Raw genomic sequence first — 21,486 nt, forward strand, 5'->3', positions numbered from 1 at the left:
ACTGTTGCTGCTGCTGCTGCTGCTGCAATATTTTATAACTCATGACCCAGAGACCCCGGGTAGGAGGCATGCCCCAGCAGAGGACCCGGCATGATGCTCCCGCCAGGATCTGCTGCTGTCGGATGCTCCGAACAAGTTTCCCCTGAGGAAAAGTGAGAGGGGGCGGGGAGCTAACCCTCTGACTGTGTTGCTGTCCCCTAGGGACCCTTCCATGAAGACTGAGGCCCACGTAGCTGCTAAGAACCTGCTGGCATGACATCAGCCACGGAGTTTGAAAACGTGGGCAACCAGCCACCGTACAGCCGGATCAATGCCCGCTGGGACGCCCCGGAAGATGAGCTGGATAATGACAACAGCTCAGCCAGGCTCTTTGAGAGGTCCCGGATCAAGGCCTTGGCAGGTACTGCTTGGGGCCACAGGGGTGAGAGAAGCATGTTCACAATCCCAAGGTCCATGCCCCTCCCCACGACAGTGAAGCCTCCGTGCATGTCGGGTGAGCCCTGGCATGGCAGCAATAGAGATGTGTTTGCTGGGCTCAGAGAGGCTAGGCAGCCCTGAGAGGGAGTAGAGGCTCTAGCAGGTTTGCCCCAAACAGCCCCCATTTCTTCCCAGGTCTTTCTGAAGAGCAGGGAGGAGCTGGAGTTGGTGCCAGTTGGGCTCTGCCTTCTGTTGCTCCTGTCTGGAGCAACCTGCGACTAATGTTAAAAGTATGAAAAAGCCTGGGCAAAGGAGTGTGTGAGGGCTAGACAGCCAGGCCCAGGTGCAAGGGGCCTCCTGGGCACCCCAGTTTCCTGCCTGGCCTTGGAGAGAAAAAATATTTTCCTCTCTGTGATCCCCAAAGAAAAGGGTGATTCAATTAGAAATTGAGAAGAGATAGCATCCTCTCCACACTGCCTTAGAAAGGAGGATTTTCTGGATAGAACCTCTCATCTTTAAACTGGAATTAGATTTGTACTTAGCAGGTTCATAATAGATTTTTTTTCTCTCTCTCTCTCTTTCAGAGAGAGTATCTTACATCTCTAGCAGAAATGGCTTCTCCTCCCCCTGCTGGCTGAGATCTGATTCTTGGAATTTTTTATTTTTATTTTTTTCCCACCAACCCTTGTGACTCTTGTCTCCCTGGAACTTGATTTGGGGGCAACTAAATTCTGTCCTGGTATCCTTGGCCAATAAATAGAGGTTGAGTTACACAGGGGTGTGTGGGGAAACTTTCTTCCCCTAATCCACCCATCACCACCCCATCTGGACCTGGTTCCTCATCACTGATTGTGCTCGACTTGTAAGAAGAGCACAGCCTTTCCCATGAGCACTTTCTGGAGTGATTTTTACCCTGTTTCTTATGGTCCTGCTGGAACTTGACGTTCATAGCGATCCTCTTCCTCCTGCCCTTCTTTCCCCTCCACTCCCAGATACTGTGGTCCCTGCTGACCTTGAGCCATGAGCAGGGCTCTAGGCCCCTCTAGAATTATAATGACCATTTATCTCAGAAGTATCTGGGCTTCTCATTCCATAAAAGGAATGCGGTGTCTCTTCTCTCTTGTCATGACAGGGAACTCACTAGGGACTTGGCCATCACCCTTTTGGTTCTGATCTTTACTGGAAGCTCCCTTTCTTCTTCCTTATCTTGTCCTCACCTTTTCTGACCCCAAACAATCCTTCCTTAGTTTTCCTGGGGGAAACATAATAGCTGTGACCCCTTGCTTTTTTGCTTATGTAATTTAACCTCTTTAAATAACCAAACTAAACTGAAACCCTTGGTTTTGTCAGTTTGGTTTTATATTTCTGCTGGCTGGATTTGGCTATGGTGAGCCTGGTGATACAGATGGAGGGAGAATGGTAACCATGTTCCATGAGGTTTGCCAACGGATGGAATGAGGTGACCTGTGTAGACGTTATTTGATCTGTTTCATACGTTACCTATATTATAGAAAACCAAGGTAAATTCGATTTTTAACAGTTATTCATTGTACTCTTACTAAGTTTAAAGCTAAACCCCCAGCCAGACACAAGAGGAGAGGGGTAAACCAAAGAAATGAATTCAATATAGCATCTGTCTCTAAGGAGTTTTAATCTATTAGGGAAAAATGAACTATGCTCACAACTAATTAGCATGAGTAGAATTAGAGAATTGTAGGAAAGGCATATAATTTAAATAGCAATGAGAGAGCAAGGGAGGATATGCAGGGAGAATTGTTCCTGGAGGAGAAAGCCATCATGCTGGGGAATTGAAGGGTGCTTGCTCCCGGGATGGGCAGAAAGCCTAAGGGTTACCCCAGGTGGCCTGTTGGTGTGGTAGCCATGTCTGAACTGCCTGGGAAGCTGGTGGAGATGGATTAAAGGGGCAAGCATAAGAGGGCATCACAGGGAAACAATGGTCAGTCCTAGGTCCGTCAGGAAAGAGCCTTCACTGACCATGGCTGTGCCTGACACCCTACCCCTCACCAAGAGTGTGTGTGTCCTACCTACCTAAGAATCTGAATGCTCCTGTGGAGTGTCCTGCCTGGACCTTAATGTTTCAGAACATCTGGCTCACAAGTAAACACTTAAGTTTGGGGTCCTTTCAAGATTTTTACAAACAACCAGGCAGTTTATGCTGAGATCCCATCAGAATGACCTCTGCTTAAAGCTAACTCTTTGAAAAGATCCAAATAGAGTGGCTGGCTGGGTGCATTCTGCTGAGTGGGCAAGGTGAAGAAAGGAAGTGTGTCCAGCTTCCCCAGCTTTAACTTCTTGACATTTTTTTTCCCTTCTGTACCATCTTTGGGGCCACCTCAGTAATCCAGGCGGGGGCTGGCCTTTCCAATGAGGCCTTAGGAAGTGGACGCTGCTGTTAGTCTCAGCATGTCAAAGTGGTCTATGGCTGTTCTCCACTTGTAAGAATATTAAGGCCCAGAAGGACTTTAGCCCTGTGTTCCTTTTGGGGTGAAGGCAGTCTGCTTGGAGGTTATGTAGCAGGTGGGGGAAGTTGGTCTGGCATTTTTTTTCTGCAATTGAAGGTGTTGGTCTGTCACCAGACCTGGATTTGAGTCCTGATTCCACCTCTCATGCTACTGCTATGGAAGAATCACTGGCTCAAACTTGATTTCCTGTTTTTAAAATTTGGACAATGGTCAGTCCTAGGTCCGTCAGGAAAGAGCCTTCACTAACCATGGCTGTGCCTGACACCCTACTTTCCCAAGGTGGTTGTGAAAATCAAATAAAGTGCATGAAAATATTTCATCAATAATAAAATGCTAGATGAATTTGGGATGTTATTAATACTAAGAACATTTCCTATAGATACTTTCTGTCCTTTCTCAACTTCTTATGTTCAAGATCATCAGCTCAGTCTTGGTCCTGGTTACCTAGGCCTGTTCCAGGACCTGTTTCTTCTGCTTCACCCCTACCTCCTTTGCCTGGGAAAGCCTGGGTTGAAGAACCAGGAACAGGGAAATTAGGCAGAGGCTTATGCTTGAAACTCTTGGCTCTGTGCCCTGCCCCTAGACCTCAGGTCCATGAGATTAAAGCCCCGTGCCATGCAGGTCTTTCCCTCTATAGGGCCATCTACTCCCACACCATAGCTGTGTCTCCACCATCCAACTGGGTGACACAGGGGACCAAGAAACCAGAGGGTTGATGGGCCGTGTCAGATGCTCTTCTGACTTGGCAGCTCCTCCAAGTCCTTCTCCACCCAGTGACCTGTGGTTGGAAGACCACTGGGCTAACAGGACTCTATCTTTTCTGCTCTTAAAGTCAATTCCTCTCTGCTCTATAGGAAATACTCCCTCTTCTGCCTTTCCTACTATTCCCAGCTCTTCTTGTCTGGGCCTAAATATGCAAGGTATCTGGTTACTCCGTTTTTTAAAAAAATATATAAAAATCTGACCTCTCTCCAGAATGAATGACTTTTGATCTGAAGTGGGGACTCAGCCTGGCTAAAGTGAAGGGGAAGGTAGGGAAGAAAGCTTGCAGAGGGGATGGGATTGACCTTGGCGATGCCAGGGGGAGGGCATGGACCCAGCAGGAGTTGTCTCCTTTAGATTTTGGCTTCTTAACCTCAGTCTCTGGCTGGTAACACTTCACAGGGTTAAGTGGTGGGTTACAGGGGACCATTTTGCTGTGCTTTGATGACCGTCTCTAATGTCTTTCTGCTTTTTGGATTAGAGGGATTAGAGGAAGGGGAGCAGTTGAAAAGCCCAAGTTTCTGTCCCTCCAGAAGGGTCTAGCCTTCATGTTTTGATAGGAAGACTCCTAGTGTCTCCTAGAGCCACTGTCCCTGTTGCTCAAACCCGGTTTCCTCTCGTTCTCTTTCTCACACTGGGAGCCACCCTGCACACATGTGGCTGTCCAGATGAGGGATGAAGCACTGCAGACTGCAGGGAAGTACCAGCCAGAGTGCCCGCCCTCTCGACTCTCTCCTCATGGTGGGGGTGGCAGGGAGTCAGGGGGAGGGGGCGGGGGCGGCCTGCCTGCACACCCCTCCTGGCACCAGGTTATGTCCCCCACTGACTCTGGTGAGGATGCCTCCTGGCAGATGTGACCCAGCTGAGAGAGGAGGGGGAGGGGGAAAGCAGCAACAAGATGCCCCCCAAAGAGAAACCCTGTGCATTAGCCTCTCCTCCTTTCTTTCCTCCCACACCCTGCTTCCCTCCTGCTCCCCCTGCCCTGCACATGCACACAGCTGAGTGCCCCCCACCCCCTGCTGGGTGATTTATGGCTCATCAGTACACAGAGGCATCTCAAAGATAGCAGCACATAGAACAGTCCAGAGCCTCCTGAGAGGGACCTGAGAGGAAGAGGGATGACAGGCTCTGTCTCAGTCTTTCTCCTGTTCCTTGTCCAGTTGGGCAGTTGCTAAGGGAGAAACTAAACAGAGCTCCTTCATTAAAAACCGAGTGTGTGACATGATGCAGCCTGCTCCATTTTGCCTTTAAATTAGAAGCCAGGGACGTCTCAAATTGGAGGTGAGCTTCCTTTCTGCATTATCTCATGTGGCCTTCTTCCTGGAAATGAGAGGAGGCCCAGTGGTGGGGGTGGATGAGAACAAGCCAAAGAATGTAACAGGGTAGCAGGTGCACCACAGGCCGTGGCCTTGTGCTCGGAAGCACGTAGTTGCTGCCACTTTGACCATCTTCCTGACCCACTGTGTCCAGACCCCAAGGTTAAGTTCTGTAACCAGCAGATATGACATCAGAACCTCAGGTCGGTGGGCCTCAGACCCTGCTGCTCCTTGCCCCATCCTCCCTGGCTGCCCCAGTGCTCCCCTAAGAGGGACGCCTGGGCTCCTTCCTTCTGACTTTGGTGACCAAAGGCCTTGAGAGCTCCTCAAGAGATTCTCGGCCTCTCCTTGGACGCCCCCTCTTTACCTGTACCAGGATGATACTGATCCCAAGTGGCCCAGTGACCTAGGAAGGGCTCTGTGTCCAGAGGGCAGATGACTGGGGTCTACCATTTCTTGGCAGTCCGTGAAATCAGTAGATTCAGAGGCAGCTGCTGGAGAACAAGGCTTTAGCTCTACATGGCCCCAGCATCTCTCTCCTGCTACCTGTGAGCACAGAGATGGTATTATTAATGGGACATTTAAATTTTTTTTCCTTCTCAGATTTCAAAACATAAAATTGAGTTTTACTTAGAGACTATATGTTAGGAAAATATACTATTCAAGGAACTATCTGTTACCATCAGCAATTATTTTAATGTACTATCAGGAAAAAAAATAATTGGATCAGCTGCTTCCTCTTGGAGGTCAGCCATTGTGAGATTGTACCCACCCCCACTGTATAGAAAGATCTGCCTGTTACCTGTGCAGGTAAACCCAAAGAGGCAGCATTGCCACCTGCACTGTGTGGTCCAGGACCTTGCCTGGGAGATAACACCTTGTCCCCTCGTGCCTTTTGATCAAAGCTGTTCTTCCTCTTTGAAAACTCTCAACAAAACCAGTCAGTTCCACCTTCTTTGGTTGACTGCTATCTATCATTGTGAAGATGTTTTATCAAATATTAATACACCAAAGTTAATAACAAGACTCTCTTCCCTCCCCAGGCAGTGCAGTCTGAGCGAGCCATGTTAACAGCCTCCTCCATCTTTGGGACATTTCTATGGGCTGTCCCCTCTGTACCCAAGGGCATGCTGTGACACCAGGCTTCTTAGGAGCAGCCCAGCACTCATTCCCTGCCCCCTTCCCCCCGAGGGCCCCTTTGCATGTTGCTTGGCTGAAGTGGGGGGACCCAGGGTGTTGTTTTCAGAGCATCTGTTCATTTTATCGTGTCACACAGAGAGAATGGCAGGGAGGCTAGTAGCAGCTGTGATCTGGGAACATTTTGCCTCCAGACCCTTTGGCCTTCAGACACTGAAAACTGAATCAGCCAGGGAATCTCACCTTACAGTCTGGTGAAAGAGGGGCAGATCAGATCAGCACACACGTGTCTGTCTACAGATGCACACACTTTACTTAAATTATGATACATGCTGTGAAGATATCTGGGGAACTATAAGATTTTATAATATAAAGCACAGGTTATAACTCATGCAAAGTATTGAGTAGGGGCTTATTGGAGTCAGAACAGAGGTCAGTGGTAGAGAGAGGAGGGGCAGGCAGGAGGTGTATCCCAGAGGGCTGGTTATGGTAAGATCAGACACCTGGCAAGAAGCAGCTGGAGATTCCAAAGGGGTGGCAGAGGAAATCATTTGCAGAAGGTGGCAGATTGAAGAGTCAAAGGGAGGGAGCTGTTAGCTGGGAGAGCAGTCAGGTTCAGGCCAGGAGCTGTGGCCTTCAGTAGAAGACTGGGTGGCCAGCGCTGCTCCCAACCCATCACTGAGCAGGGAAGTGACATGTGTAGGTTTGGGTTTTTAAAGATCACTCTGACTTCAAAGGGGAGATACGTGGCGGGGAGGCTGTGCAGAAGTCCAGGAGAGGATTGATGGCAGCTGGGTTGCCACAGTGGGGAGAAAGCGGTCCCTCGACTCTTTCTTCCGTCCTCCTGCTGCTATAGTTGGGTGGCCTTGGCCATGCCACTTTTGCTCCTGCTCCTCAGGGGCTGTTTCCTGGCCTGAACACCAGGGGCTCGGTCTAGATGATGCCCAGGGCCCTTCCAGCTTAGACAGCCCCAGAAGAGGCCACCTATGGGACAGCGCTGACAAAGTGCTGCTTTATCCTGAAGCGTGACATTTTGGATCCTGGCTTGGGAGAAGGAGGTTAATTTCTTTTAGCAAAGCAGTGGATACAGCCAGAAATCTCCCCTGGGCTCAGGCTGAGTCCTGGGCGGTCTCGACCTCCCAGACCAGGTTCTCAATGAGTATGTTTCTTTTTAAGCAGACAACACCAGCTGCTTGCTGACGATGCCTGGTGTGTGCACACTACTGTGTGTTCTGGGTGTTTTAAGGTTGTCTCGTGACCCTGTTACCACCCTGTGAAGGAGCAGGTAGAGCTGTGTCCATTCCCCCCTATACAGGAGGAAGGCCTCAGAGCCAGGTGGCAACCGACCAGGCAGGCCTAGAGAGAGAGCCAGGGTTTTAAAATCATCACTGTGCTTCTGGCTTCTTGAATGTTCCCGAGTCCTACATTGTCACCTCCTTTGCATCTCACCCAAGATACCCCTTCCCGTTTTTCCTTCCACCACCAGTCTCATCAGGCTCTTTGATCAAAACTTCCAACTCAGTGCTCTATCTCACATCCTATATGTACTGTCACCTGCGAGGATAATTGGTCCTTGTTCTATGGTGTTTTCCAACACATTTTTAGTGAGGTGCTGCTTCAGCTAAGAACCACCTTTTTTTGGTGGGGGGGGGGGTGGTACTGGGGATTGAACCCAGGGACACTCGACCACTGAGCCAGCCTATTTTGTATTTTATTTAGAGACAGGGTCTCACCGAGTTGCTTAGCACCTCCCTTTTGCTGAGGCTGTCTTTTTTTTTTTTTTTTTTTTTTTTTAGAGAGAGAGAATTTTTTAATATTTATTTTTTAGTTTTCGGCAGACACAACATCTTTGTTTGTATGTGGTGCGAACCGGGGCCGCACGCATGCCAGGCGAGCGCCCTACCACTTGAGCCACATCCCCAGCCCCTGCTGAGGCTGTTTTTGAACTCCCAATCCTCCTGCCTCAGCCTCCCAAGGATTACAGGCATGTGCCACCACGCCTGACATACCAGGCTCTTCCTCACTTGGAGTATAAAGTTCAGATTCCTAGACTGCCCCTCAGCTGTGTGGCTCTGAATCAGTTAAGTACCTCATCCTCACCCAAACATGCACACATGTGCACACGGGCGTGCGTACTCGCTGGGGACCAGAGGAGGGTTTTTGAACAAGACCCCCCTTTCTTCCCTGCTGTTCCAGAGGCATTATCTTCAAACCTCAGATCAAAACTAGGTTTCTTCAAAAATGAAACTTTTTTATTTAAATGGGTCTATGATAACCTGTTTTCTTTTGCTGAAATATTTAAGATCCTCTTTTATTAAAAAAAAATATTAAGGCAATTACTTTTATATTTTTAAACATTAGCAAGAATATATATTTAGTACAGAAAAGATAAGAAAAACAGGTAAAGAAAAAAACTAGAGCCACTGTTAATCTGTCATGTGGATATATTTTAATGCCTGTAGATACGTGACTGTGTATAAATGCCAAAATGTTACTATAATGTTATAATTTTCGAACTTTTTCACTTAATATTACCATGAATATCTTTTCACACCAATAAATATGCAAATTATCATTTTGTTGGCTTTACCATCCTCATTTACATGACTACACCCCAACCTAGTTAACCAGCCCCCTTGTGTTCAACTCTGTTCACTTTCTTTTTTTTTTTTTTTTGGTACTGAGTATTGAACCCAGGAGCACTCAACCACTGAGCCTCTTCCCCAGCCCGTTTTTGTATTTTATTTAGAGACAGGGTCTCACTGAGTTGCCTAGGGCCTCACTAAGTTGCTGAGGCTGGCTTTGAATTTGTGATCCTCCTGCCTCAGCCTCCTGAGCCGCTGGGATTACAGGCTTGCGCCACCTCGCCCGGCTCAGTGTATTTTCAAAGTCAGTCTTAAATGCTTTATTCTTGCATTTTGCATTATCAAACTTGCCTAAGTACCCTACAGTCCTACCCTGAAATCAACCCTAGTTAGGTTGCAAATCCTTCAGGGCAGGAGAACTGCGTTCCATTGTTCACAGGTCCAGTGTGATGAAGTTAACTGGTTGGAAACAAAATTCCCCACCCCCCAGCTAGTTAAACAGGAACAGTAGAATCCATGCCAACCCCTCTTACGATGTGGTGGGAGGCAGAGTGTGCCTGGCTGCCCCGCCCCCCAGGACCCCAGGATCCATCCCTGGAGCTCAGGAGTGTTTCCCCTCCTTGACCTGCCCCCTCTTGCCCTTGTGCAAAGGTGCTTAAAGATGCTTGTGATTTTTGCCTAGTGAAAAATCCTTAGGAACTAGCCTATGTTGGAAAGAGGGGGAAAGAAAAAAACATTTTAATTTTCTGTAAAAAAGGAAAATGTACTTATTTCTGTTTTAAAGAAGAAATATGTGTATACCTGGTAGTTAAAACTGAAAAGTTATAAAAGGGCAAATAACAAGTTTTACTCCCTCCTTAGCCTTCCAGGCACCCAATTCTTCTCCTACAACCTACAACCTGTGTTAACCATGTCTTGTATATCTTTCCAAGACTCTTTTATTCACATCTAAGCAAATGGTCTAGATTGTTTTCTGCCTATTTTTTTTTTACTATACATTCTTCTATACTTTTTCATCCAATACATCTTGAAATTGCTTTATATTAGTACATAAACAGCCTCCTCATTCTTTTTACAGTTGTATAGTATTCCATTGTGTGGACATATAATTTTAATTTAACTAGTCCCCTATTGATGAATATTTAGGTTGTTTCTGATCTTTATTTCAAAAAGTGCAATGAGTAAACATTCATATATATTATTTTGCAAATGTACGTGTATAGCTGTAGAATAAATTCCTAGAAGATAAATTACTGGTTCCAAAAGTATGTGCATTTGTAATTCTATTCAGTCTTGCCAAATTGCCTCTCACAAAGGTTGCCCCAGTTATGCCCTTTCCAGAAACATATGCATGCTTTCTTCCCCACATCCTTGCCAACATCATATTTTATCAGACTTTTTGATCTTTGCTTATCTGATAAATGAAATATAGTGTCTTGGTGTACTTTCACTTACTTTCTGACTTTAAGTGTGAAAAACATCAAATATACAAAAAAAAAAAAATCAGAGACAAAGGTGAAATGAACTATCACCCACATATAATAGTTGTTAATAGTTTGCTGTATTTGCTTATCTATTTTTGGGATTGAAGTATTCTAAAAATAAAGACCATCATGACATTTTACCTCTAATTAGTTTAGTAGGTGCTTCTGGAAGACAAGAACATTTCCCACCTAAGCATAAAATACCATTATTATATCTAATAAAATGAATACTGATATAATCTAATACCCACTTGCTATTCAAAGTTTTCTACTTGTCTCACAAATATCTTTTATAATTTGTTCAAATTAATTAAAGACACATATTAGACTTTGTGTGTGTGTATATATATATATATATATGTGTGCTTTTAATGTGAACTTCTATTACAAATTGGTTGGACAGCTTTTTACATATTTAAGAGATGTTTATAATTTTTTTCTGTTAACTCTTTTTTTGGGGGGGTGGGCAGGGGTGATTCCAGGAATTGAACTCAGGGGCACTCAAGCCACATTCCCAACCCTTTTTTGTATTTTACTTAGAGCCAGAGTGTCACTGAGTTGCTTAGGGCCTCACTAAATTACTGAGGCCATCTTTGAATTTGCAATCCTCCTGCCTCAGTCTCCCAAGCTGCTGGGATTACAGGCATGCGCCACCACTCCCGGCTTCTGTTAACTCTCTCTTCCTATTGTTGGTCTTTTTCCTTATTTATATTTAGGCATTTGTGTAAGTTAGCTTTCTGTCACTGTAACAAATACCCGAGATAAACACCTTATAAAGAGAAAAGGTTTATTTTGGATCACAGTTTTGGAGGTTTGGGTCCATGATCTGTTGACCCTATTGCTTTGGGCCTGTGGTGAGGCAGCACATGGTAGTGGGGAGTGCACAGTGGAACAAGGCTGCTCCCTTCATGGCCAACATGCAGGAAAAAAAGCGGAAGAAAAATAGAGTCCTGCAATACCCTTAAAGGGCATGACCCCTAGTGACCTGAAGACCCCTACCAGGCCCCACCCCTTAAGGTGTCCACCACCTCCCAATGCCAAGCCGGGGACCAAGGCTTTAACACAAGAGCCTCTTGGGGACATTCCAAACTTTAACGCTGTTCTTTTCATATTAAGTAAATCAGCCCAGTGACACGTTACAAATGCATTTCCCCATCAGGTGGACTTTTCTTATGGTGTTTTATTCCACACACATAAATTTTTTTGAACATAGTTGAACTTTCAATCTTTTATTTTGTGGCATTTGGATTTTGTGTTTTATTTAGAAGGCTCTTTTCTACACTAACATTATTTTGAGGAACATCTTAGCATGATTGATTTGGGTATTTTAATGGTTTCATTTTGTACATTTTGGGTTTTGATTCAAATGAAATTTAACCTGGAGTAGGAAGTGTGAATTTAACTTTTCCTGGATGGTCATTTAGATTTGCAAACACGTTTTACTGAATAATCGTCTCTCCTCTTCATATTTGAAACATACCTTTATCAGATATTAAATGACCATATGTATTTTGGAATATTTTCTTTCTTTTTTTTTGTAGTTGGGATTGAACCCCAGGGGCACTTAATCATTGAGCCACATCCCCAACCCTATTTAAAAAATATATTTATTTAGAGACAGGGTCTCGCTGAGTTGCTCAGGGCCTTGCTAAATTGCTAAGGCTAGCTTTGAGTTCAAGATCCTCCTGCCTCAGCCTCCTGAGCAGCTGGGATTGCAAGCACGTGCCACCCTGCAGGGCCTATTTATGGTTTATTGATTCTGGTTTCACATGCTAGTACCATGCTGTTTGGGAGATTTGGGTTTTTTTGTTGTTGTTGTTGTTTATTTGTTTTTTAGTACTGAGGATTGAATCCAGACATGCTCTACCACTGAGCCACAAATTTAACCTGGAATATGAAGCCACAATCCCCACTGCTTTCCTTTTTTTTGTTGTGAAGAAAGGTCTTGCTAAGTTCCTTAGGATCTCACTAAGTTGCTGGGGCTGGCCTCGAACTTGCAATCCTCCTGCCTCAGCTTCCTGAGTTGCTGGGATTACAGATGTGCACCACCATACCCAGCAGTACTACACAGTTTTACCATAAATATTCTTTGAAAGAAAAAATACCTGAGAAGATTGGTTGCCTTTTATTACTCTCATTTTTAGAATTTTCCTAGTCATTTTTGTTTGCTTATTTTTCCAATGAATTTTTGGATCATTTCTCTAATTTCTCCTCAATTTAAATTACATAATTAAATGCATTTCAATAGTGTTAAATATGTATTAATTCAGGGTAAATTGATGTGTCTTGCTGGTGTTGAATTTTCTTATCCAACAATTCAGTGCGCTTTTTCAAATGACCTGAAACATTTTGTCTTTTTATGGTTGTTTGGGATCCTTACAAATTAACATTTCAGGAAATGACTGTGCCATACTTTCTGTGGCTCCCTTGGCCTCTAGGATTAAGTCTAAATGTCTTAGCTTTTCATTCAGGGATGGCTATATCCTGTTTAAAACCTGTTTTGCCTCTCTCTCTCTCTCTCTTTCTCTCTCTCTCTCTCTCTCTTTTTCCTGTGGTACTAGGACTCTAACCCAGGGCAAGTACTCTACCACTGAGCCACATCCCCAGCCCTTAAAACCTATTTTGCACATGTCTGCTAACCTGCAACATTCAGTAGCCTGTGGACAAGCTTTGTCCTTTGATGCCTGTCTGCTTGGGCTCATTCTGTCTTCCTGACTTTCCTTCCTTTCCACATATACAAAATGCTTTTCTGTAGAAGGACCCTCTTGATGACTCCAGTTGAAATGACCTCTGTCTTCTTTGACATCTGGAACTTTTATTATATGCACCATTTATCTTGTAACTAAGCCAATATCACCTTGTAGCAGCATTTGTGTGATTGAAACTAATTGCCATTTATTTCTTGTGTGGTTGAAAAATGAACAGTTAGTGAGTATGTGTCTTGTTTCCTCAACTCCATCATGAGACCTCCGGGAGCCTGAGGCGGCCTATGCGCACGCATTCTCTAGGACAGGCCCATGCACGTAGTAACAGTAGCCGTGGTGATGATAACTCACATGATGTCATGCTTTCTGTGTGCCAGCATTTTCCATGTATGAACTCAGTGGAAAAATATGTGAGGGTTTGGTGTCGTGTGTATATTTGACCTCAAGCTTAACTTTTGAAGGGGATTATGAGAAAGAGATCACTCATCAAGATACCCAGAGAGTAATTCTGGGTTAGAGCTGACCATTGAGGAAGATGAATTTTCTTAGGGCAGCCCTGACATTTAGTGGGAGTGGAAGTGGCCACGGCCTGAGAAGGAGGAGAATCGGAGACGCCCTGGGTTCCATGGTGGCCAGAGACCAGGAGCCTGTCCATGCTCACGCACTCCTTCCTGCAAGGACAGGGTTAGAGCTCTGGAAATAAATCCTGGCTCCTGCAGGGCCTTGCTGAGGCTTCCTTCCCACAGCCTGATCCGCTGCAGGATGGCTCAGGTGCCCTGGGGACAGGCCTATGCACAGCGCCTTCCCTCCTGTCCACAGTACCAGGGTTCCCCACCCAGCTGGCTCTGGGCCACTGGCCTCTCCTGCACTTGGAAGGTTCTTGAGGAGTGACCAGGCCATGCGGAAGTGAATGTGCTGAGAGGGTCCATGGGGAGCAGCCAAGTGAATGGACTGATGGAAATTAATCCCCACCCCTGGGCCTTTTGTCTCCTTTTGATCATCATTACCCTCTCGGGATCTTTCCTGTGTCTCAACACTGCAAAGCATTGCAGGGTGCGGGAGACTCTGGGTGCTTCCACCCCAGCCTCCAAGTTACAGCAGCCAACAGGCCACTGCCCGTGCTCTCAATCTGCAGCTCGAGCATTTGAGGGCCTAAAGCGCATCATTTATGTGTTGAAAACTGGGGAGCTCTGAGGATGCTTCATGAAACTTCTGCACCAATGTATGTGCCAGCCCAAACTCCATGTCTCCAGCTAGAAATACCCCCTTATCCTTTTACCAGATACAGATAAACACGTCTGAGCACTGTGTGTCATGAAGCTTTGGGGTTTAAAGACAGGAGAATGTAGGAGGAATAAAAAATTAGCTTTTGGGGACACTTACTTGCTAAAGGGGCTAAAAGTTTCAGTGCCTTAGTCAAAGGTTGCACATCTAATTGAAAGGATGAGCCACTTAAGAAACAGATCTGTTTTCTAGGGAAAACCCTGGGGGACTCTAGCTGGCTCTGTTGAATCCCCAAATGCCCCAGAATAAATGCGGTTGCTTTCTGTCCAGCATTATCATCAACACTTTGGATGCATTTTGCTGAAGCTGTCTCTGAAACTAGGAAAGCATTTTAATTTGACGCAGACTATAGGGTTTCCCCCATGCAACTTTGCCCAGAGGTCCAGAATGAATGAATGCCGTTTTATATTTTGTATTTATTTAAGGTTCAGATGAGCTGTACTAGTACTTTTCCTCTTCTTGGAGAGCTTCTTTAGGACGCTGCCACAGAATTTTTCATATATGACTCAAACACCCATCATAGGTGTCATAGCATTCGTCTGCCTCAAAGATGGGGACTGTCCTGTCCTTGAATTCCCTACCTCCACCCAGAGCCTGGCACCTGCTGGGTGTACGGTAAACATTTGCTGAATGAATGAACAGATGAATAGAGAGGCTGAGTTCCTAGCACTAAAATAGCCATGAAGTAGGAAGGAATTTGATGCTAGAGCCTCAGGAACTGCCAGCTTTATACCCTTGAGGCGGCACTGGCTGGGCTCCTCTTTTTGTAATCCTGAAGTCAGGTATTTAATAATTGAAGAAGCCAGCCCTTCCACGGTTTGGGCTCCACTGAGCTCACATCCAGCCTGCTTCCGCAGTGCCAACGTTCCCTCCGGGCTTAGCCACACTATGTCTGCTCTGCCTGTGACCCACCCCCCACGCACCATCCCTAGGGATCCTGCAGGGCCCCCAGGCCCAGCCACGCTGTCAGGTCAGCTGAGCTCTGAATGCCCAAACCCAGGTGGCCAGGAGCCAATTGCCACAAACTGTACACAAAACCAAGCAGAAGGAGGGCTCACGCCACCTTCTCTCTTGTTTCTATTTCTTCTTTTCTACCTCTCCTTGCTCTCTTTCTCCCCTTTCTTTGTGTTATCCCAGTCTTCTCTCTTCTCTCCAGCCTTACCTGGACAGGTTAGTGGCATTTATTTATACAAAGATATCAAGAATTACCCACTCGAATTGGCCCAGCACAAGCTGGGAGCTTCTTTGGGGCTGATGTTGATTTAGGATGGAGGTGTCTTGTCACCATCCCAGAGCTGAAGATCAAGAAGCCCTGCCTGCCATTCTGAGGGTAGGAAAGAGAGAATTGTGCAATGGATAGAATAGATAGAGTAGTGCAATGCTCGTAGCTCCCAGCAGGAGCATTCATTCTCCTTAACCCCATGTGGATCACCATTCTATGTATCCTAACTCTTCATCTCTCTCCTCTACCTACCAGGAACTCCTTGTAGGCGGGTGATTTGTTTTACCTTCCTATGTCGTCAGGCCTAACATAGGCCTGCCACCTAGTACAGTCATCCCTAGTTCAGCTAGGAAGCACCAGCTGTGAAGCACGAGGCCCTGGGGGTGGAGAGGTGAACAGAACACCAAGGAGCCCACAGTCTTACCAGAGGATCATACATTTGGCTAATACTTGGAAATGCAAATGCAGGGGTCAGGACATGCACAGGGAGACCTGCCCCAGCCAGAGGATCAGGAAAAGCTCTCCTGAAAAATCCATTTACACTGAATCTTAAGGGATGGATGGGGATTAGATGAAGGGAATATGGAAGAGTGGATAGAATAAGAAAGAACATTGGATGGATGGGTGGAGGAATGAATGGAAGGATGGAAGGATGGATGCATGGGTGGGTGAACCTAGCATTGAAGTCTGAATTCAATGCCACAGTAGTACAGAATATTCTGACTGACAGTGGGAGACAGAAAGTGAATCCGGGGTGTCTTGCTAGGTACGTGGTGGTGGGAGCAGAGTCTTCATTGCCTTCCTCGGCTGGTCTGTGGGCCAGAGGTGCCAGGAATGGCGCATGCTCTTGGGAAACACGTGAAAGGACACACCAGCCTCCTCTGCCAGGCATGGGGGACCCTGGGACTACGGTGGAACTCCTCAGCCTAGGTCACATGGCCCTGCCAGCCTCACACAGCTCACCCAAATCTCTTCTTCCTACCCAGATGAACGGGAAGTTGTTCAGAAGAAGACCTTCACAAAATGGGTGAACTCCCACCTGGCCCGAGTGTCGTGCCGTATCAGCGATCTCTACAAGGACCTGCGGGATGGGCGGATGCTCATCAAGCTGCTGGAGGTGCTCTCCGGAGAGATGCTGGTAAAGCCCCTCTCTGTGCTGGGCCTCTTCCTGGACCCATGGCTGGTACCATCAGCCCCATTTTAGGAAAAGACATGGTCAGGGTACCTTCAATTCTCATGGCCTGCCAGGGTTTCTCCTTGTTCTTTTGGACTTCCCGATACTTAGAATGTCAAGTGTCCACATGGCTGACTAGGTCCCCTGACCTCTTCCCAGAGCTTTTTGTCCCTTCTGACCACTCCCACAATGGACAGTTAATTGAGCTCTTATTATGTGCCAGGCATGCTTCTCATAGAAGCCATGCAAAGCACTGTTGTTCTCACTGGAGTCTGGGCCTCTGGGGCTGCCTGAAATGGCCTGAGCCTTAGCCCCCTCACATGGGCTGAAATGTGTGTGTTGTTGGAGAATTTACATCTTTCCTGGAAGCCAGAGGAAAGTATGGAAGGTAGTTTAGCCATGTGATTTCCCACATGTGTTAGTAGAATCTCTTAGAGACCCTCCCAGCAGACCCCACCTGGTGGTACAATTGCCTCTGAAGGAGAAGTAGGTGAAAGTGCTTGTTTTGCTCTGTTACTTCCTTGGTGATCTTGGGCCTGTCAGATAGGACCCTCTTTGCTTCCATTTCCACGATGCATAGACTGAGAACAAGGATACGTGTACCTGAGGAAGTACTCTGAGAACCTTGGGGTTTGAATGAAAATGTACCTCACCTTTTCAACTCCAGGCTGAAGTTCTCTTTCTTGCTTGTTTTGAAATGCCACCGAAGAGTATTACCCTTGAGATCCTTTTGAATGGGACATTTAGCATCCCTGATGAGCCCCTTGGGTTTGGGCTGGAGGCATTTAGTGCAGGGAGGAGCATGATCCTGCGGGCACGGGTCTGTTATCAATCACCAAGCTTTGAATTATTCTTGTCACTGACCTGCAGTAATTAGTTCTTAGAACTGTGTCTGGAGCATAGTAAGTGCTCAATTAACTGTTTGTCCCATTATTGTGTTCGAAGGCCATTTGGTGCCTGCTCAGAAGGCTGTATTCAGACCCAAAAGGGCACCCATGTAGTCTGGTTGCTGAGCTCTGAGTGCTCACAACAGGGAACCTCCTACCTTTGCTAAAAGGAAAGCAAGAGTGACCCGTTGGCCAGGGAGAGTGGAGGGTGGTGCTGATGGCAGGAGCTGGTTCAGCCTGCAGACACCTGTGTAATCCCTCTGTGCCAACTGGTGCCATTTTGTCCCCCAGCCAAGGCCCACCAAGGGAAAGATGCGCATCCACTGTCTGGAGAACGTGGACAAGGCCCTGCAGTTCCTCAAGGAGCAGCGTGTGCACCTGGAGAACATGGGCTCCCACGACATCGTGGATGGCAACCACCGCCTGGTCCTGGGCCTCATCTGGACCATCATCCTCCGCTTCCAGGTGGGTCCCAGGGAGGAATTCAAGGAGGCCTCTTGGCACTTAGGGATTGTACAAAATGGTGACTAGAGAGCAAGTGAGTGTGTACCTTCTGGGAGTCTAGAAACCCATCTACGGGACAGAGGTCTTGGAAGGAGAGCCTATCCCGTGTCATCCCAAAGTGCCGAAGCTCAGGGGCATCCCTCAGTTGTAGAGCAGTGTCTTGAGGGACACCATAGAAGTCAATGAGAAATAATAATAATCAGGGTCCAGATTATTCCTGAGGACATTTGGAAAGGGTGAGGGAAGGAAAGCAGGGCTTTTGACCCGCTGGCTTGAGGGTGGCCAGGAGGGAGAAGAGAACAGCCAGCCACCGATAAGGCCTCATCTCAGTGGTCCCGGAGGAGGGATGTCACTCCACGCAAGTGAGGAAGAGTGGGTGGTCATAACAGCAGGACGAAAGGGCAGGGGGAACCGCTAATGAAACACCGCATATCCAGCTTTCCTGTTGTTCTTCCATCCTGGGGGGCATCGTACTGACCGGAGGAATCAGGGCGTGGTGTCGTCGGTTCTCAGTGTCCTGCTAGAGTTTCCCAATTTAAGCTGTCTCCTCTGACGTGAGGAAGCCATCCCATGTGCTCCGGCAGACTGAGGCCACAGGGACCAGGGCCTCAGGGTGGTGTTGCTGCAGAGCCGGAGCTGTGGACGGATGGCTGCAGAAGAGGACAGAGGAAGGGCGTCCCTCAGGGATCTGTGCTAAACTACTCCCCCCGCCTCCTCTCTCTGCCATCCTCAGATTCAGGACATTGTTGTCCAAACTCAGGAAGGTCGTGAGACGCGGTCAGCCAAAGATGCCTTGCTGTTGTGGTGTCAGATGAAGACGGCAGGGTATGTGTGCCTCGGCAACCTGCCACTACCACGTTCCCCCCCCCGTGTCTCTGGCTCCCCCCGGGGGCTGCCATCCCCAAGGGACACAAGAATCACCACCTAGAACTGTAATAGCTCCAACATTATCGATGCTGCCAGTCCTGACCTGGTTGTTGGGGCTGAGGCAGGTTCTTTTCTAAAGTTGCCTGAGGTCAGACTGTGGGGCCTGTTGGGTGTGTAGGCCACAGCCATGGGAGAGCGTCTTTGTGTGGCTTCGGTCTGCCCCCTGGTGTTGAAGTAGCTCAGAAGGGACAGATCTGTTCCTCTCCTGGCATATTGGCCCTCAGTTCACACACTTGTTTATGGCTCCAAAAGAATCTATTTCTCATATTTTTTTTTTGGTACTGGACATTGAACCCAGGGGCATTTATCCACGCTGAGTCATACCCCCAGCCCTTTTATGAATTTTATTTAGAGACAAGGTCTTGCTGAGTTCCTCAGGGCCTTGCTAAGTTGCTGAGGCTGGCTTTGAACTCACGATCCTCCTGTCTCAGCCTCCCAAGTTGCTGAGATTACAAGCTTGAGCTACCATGCCCAGATATTTCTCAGATCCTTTTTTTTGGAGTTGGGGGTGGGTACTGGGAATTGAACTCAGGAGCACTTGACCACTGAGTCATATCCTCAGCTTTATTTTGTATTTTATTTAGAGACAGGGTCTCATTGAGTTGCTTAGGGCCTCACCATTGCTGAGGCTATCTTTGAACTTGTGATCCTCCTGCCTCAGCCTCCCAAGCCAATAGGCTCACAGGTGAGCGCCACCACACCTGACCTATTTCTCAGATCTCACTGTTTCTCTTGAATATTTTAGATACCCCCACGTCAATGTCACCAACTTCACCTCCAGCTGGAAGGATGGCCTGGCCTTTAATGCCCTGATACACAAGCACCGGTAAGAGGAAGGAGAGAACTGTGGGGACGGACTGGGTATTTGGATGTGTTGCACTTAACACAGGGGCCCAGGGAAGGAAGGCTCCTCTGCTGTTTATTCTCCTTTCGCCCTTGGCCTCCCAAATGCCCATGCTTCCCTTAAGTTCCATTCGCACCTGATGCCCACTTCCTCACCAGCTGGTGCTCACAGCAGCCCCTCTTCGCTGTTCCTGTCTCTCATTTCTCCTACCTGGCTACCTTCCTGCATCTGTCCAGTGTCTTTCCATCATGCTAGGGCTGCCCTCTTAACTGTCCATCTTTGTCCCCAGGCCTGACCTGATCGATTTTGATAAGCTGAAGGACTCCAATGCCCGGCATAACCTAGAACACGCATTTGATGTGGCTGAGCGCCAGCTGGGCATCATCCCGCTCCTCGACCCTGAAGGTGAGCCAGCCCCCCTCACTATTCTAGAGAGAGCCGGGCTGAAAGGGTTCCTGGAGGCTGGCCAGGTGCCAGGTGCACTCAGGCACGGGGAGGGCGTGGAGACAGGCCAGGGCTCTGCACTGGACCAGCTCATCAGCTCCAAGCAGGTTCCAAGCACCTCCCCTGCCTATACACAGGTCTAGTGTGGACCTTGGATCCCTCTTTCTGCCTTTGTGGTCCTGCTGTGCATTTCATCACTGTGTGAATCAGACCTTCTACTCTCACCCCATTGGCTGTCACTTGATGCCTATGGTTGAACTTGTGCCGGAGGAAGAGGGGCTGAACCTCAGCCTGACCTTTCTGGCTTTGGTTTGGTGCTGAGAGGGCACCCTTTCCCCTTACAGATGTCTTCACAGAAAACCCCGATGAGAAATCCATCATCACGTACGTGGTGGCATTTTACCATTACTTCTCCAAGATGAAGGTGCTGGCAGTGGAGGGCAAGCGTGTCGGCAAGGTACTGAGCTCTTCTGTCAGTACAGCATCATTCTTCCCATTTGCCAGCCCCAGGCCCTGTCCAGTCTGAGAGCTTCAGGTCTGGGCCCCCAGCTACAGCGTGTGTGTGTGTGTGTGTGTGTGTGTGTGTGTGTGTGTCTAAAGCATTCTGTCAAACTCTCCAGCTGACTTCCAAAGCAGATCTTTGTCCAGAAAGAGGTTTCAGAGATTTCCACCTGCAGCTCCTAGTGTCTTCCGCGTGGAGACCTCATGAACATTCCCAAAGCAAACCCTGTGGGCTTATTTGGTTTGTCTGTGGTTTCAGACCTCTGAGGCTCCCACGGTTTACCAGAAACCCACCCCTCTGTACAGAACCTCAGGTCAGATTCCTTTCCCTTGCTGGGTCATTAAATTCTCAAGGATAGGAACCATTTCCCATTCATCTGTGTGTGTCTGGTATTTAATAAAGATGGTTCTCAATTCCTAAGAAACATTTTTGGATAAATGTATCCCTGTTTTTAAATAAATGAATCCCTAGCCACTCAAGAACTGGTATCCTGGTGCAGTGAGCTTACTAATCTTATTTATTTATTTATTTATTTTAGTTTTAGTGGGACACAATATCTTTATTTATTTTTATGTGGTGCTGAGGATCGAACCCAGGGCCTCACACATGCACCGCGGGTGCCCTACCACTGAGCCACAGCCACAGCCCGAGTTTACTAATCTTTTATAGGGTTAGAAGAAGGGGGCAAATTCTCCTGAACCCCAGCTCTCTGCCAATTTTGCAAGAGGGCTTTACCTCTTTCCAGCCCACCTCTTTTGCCTTAGCCACATTCTGGGTCTCAGGGGACAAACCCAACTTAGAACTCTCCA

The 21,486-nt window shown here is 47.4% G+C and overlaps 1 protein-coding gene across 1 annotated transcript in view; it reads left to right on the forward strand.

Annotated features, from left to right (window-relative positions):
* The first annotated feature begins 246 nt into the window (after positions 1-246).
* Positions 247-21,486, forward strand: part of Sptb (spectrin beta, erythrocytic) — a 69,362-nt gene continuing 48,122 nt past the window's right edge. The window contains exons 1-7 of the mRNA XM_027929453.2: positions 247-400; positions 16,382-16,533; positions 17,748-17,921; positions 18,694-18,785; positions 19,633-19,713; positions 20,021-20,136; positions 20,520-20,632. Coding sequence (XP_027785254.2) covers positions 253-400; positions 16,382-16,533; positions 17,748-17,921; positions 18,694-18,785; positions 19,633-19,713; positions 20,021-20,136; positions 20,520-20,632 — 876 coding nt within the window. The 5' untranslated portion in view covers positions 247-252. The remainder of the gene's footprint in view (positions 401-16,381; positions 16,534-17,747; positions 17,922-18,693; positions 18,786-19,632; positions 19,714-20,020; positions 20,137-20,519; positions 20,633-21,486) is intronic.

The sequence above is a fragment of the Marmota flaviventris genome, chromosome 2, assembly GCF_047511675.1.
Source record: "Marmota flaviventris isolate mMarFla1 chromosome 2, mMarFla1.hap1, whole genome shotgun sequence".
NCBI lineage: Eukaryota > Metazoa > Chordata > Mammalia > Rodentia > Sciuridae > Marmota > Marmota flaviventris.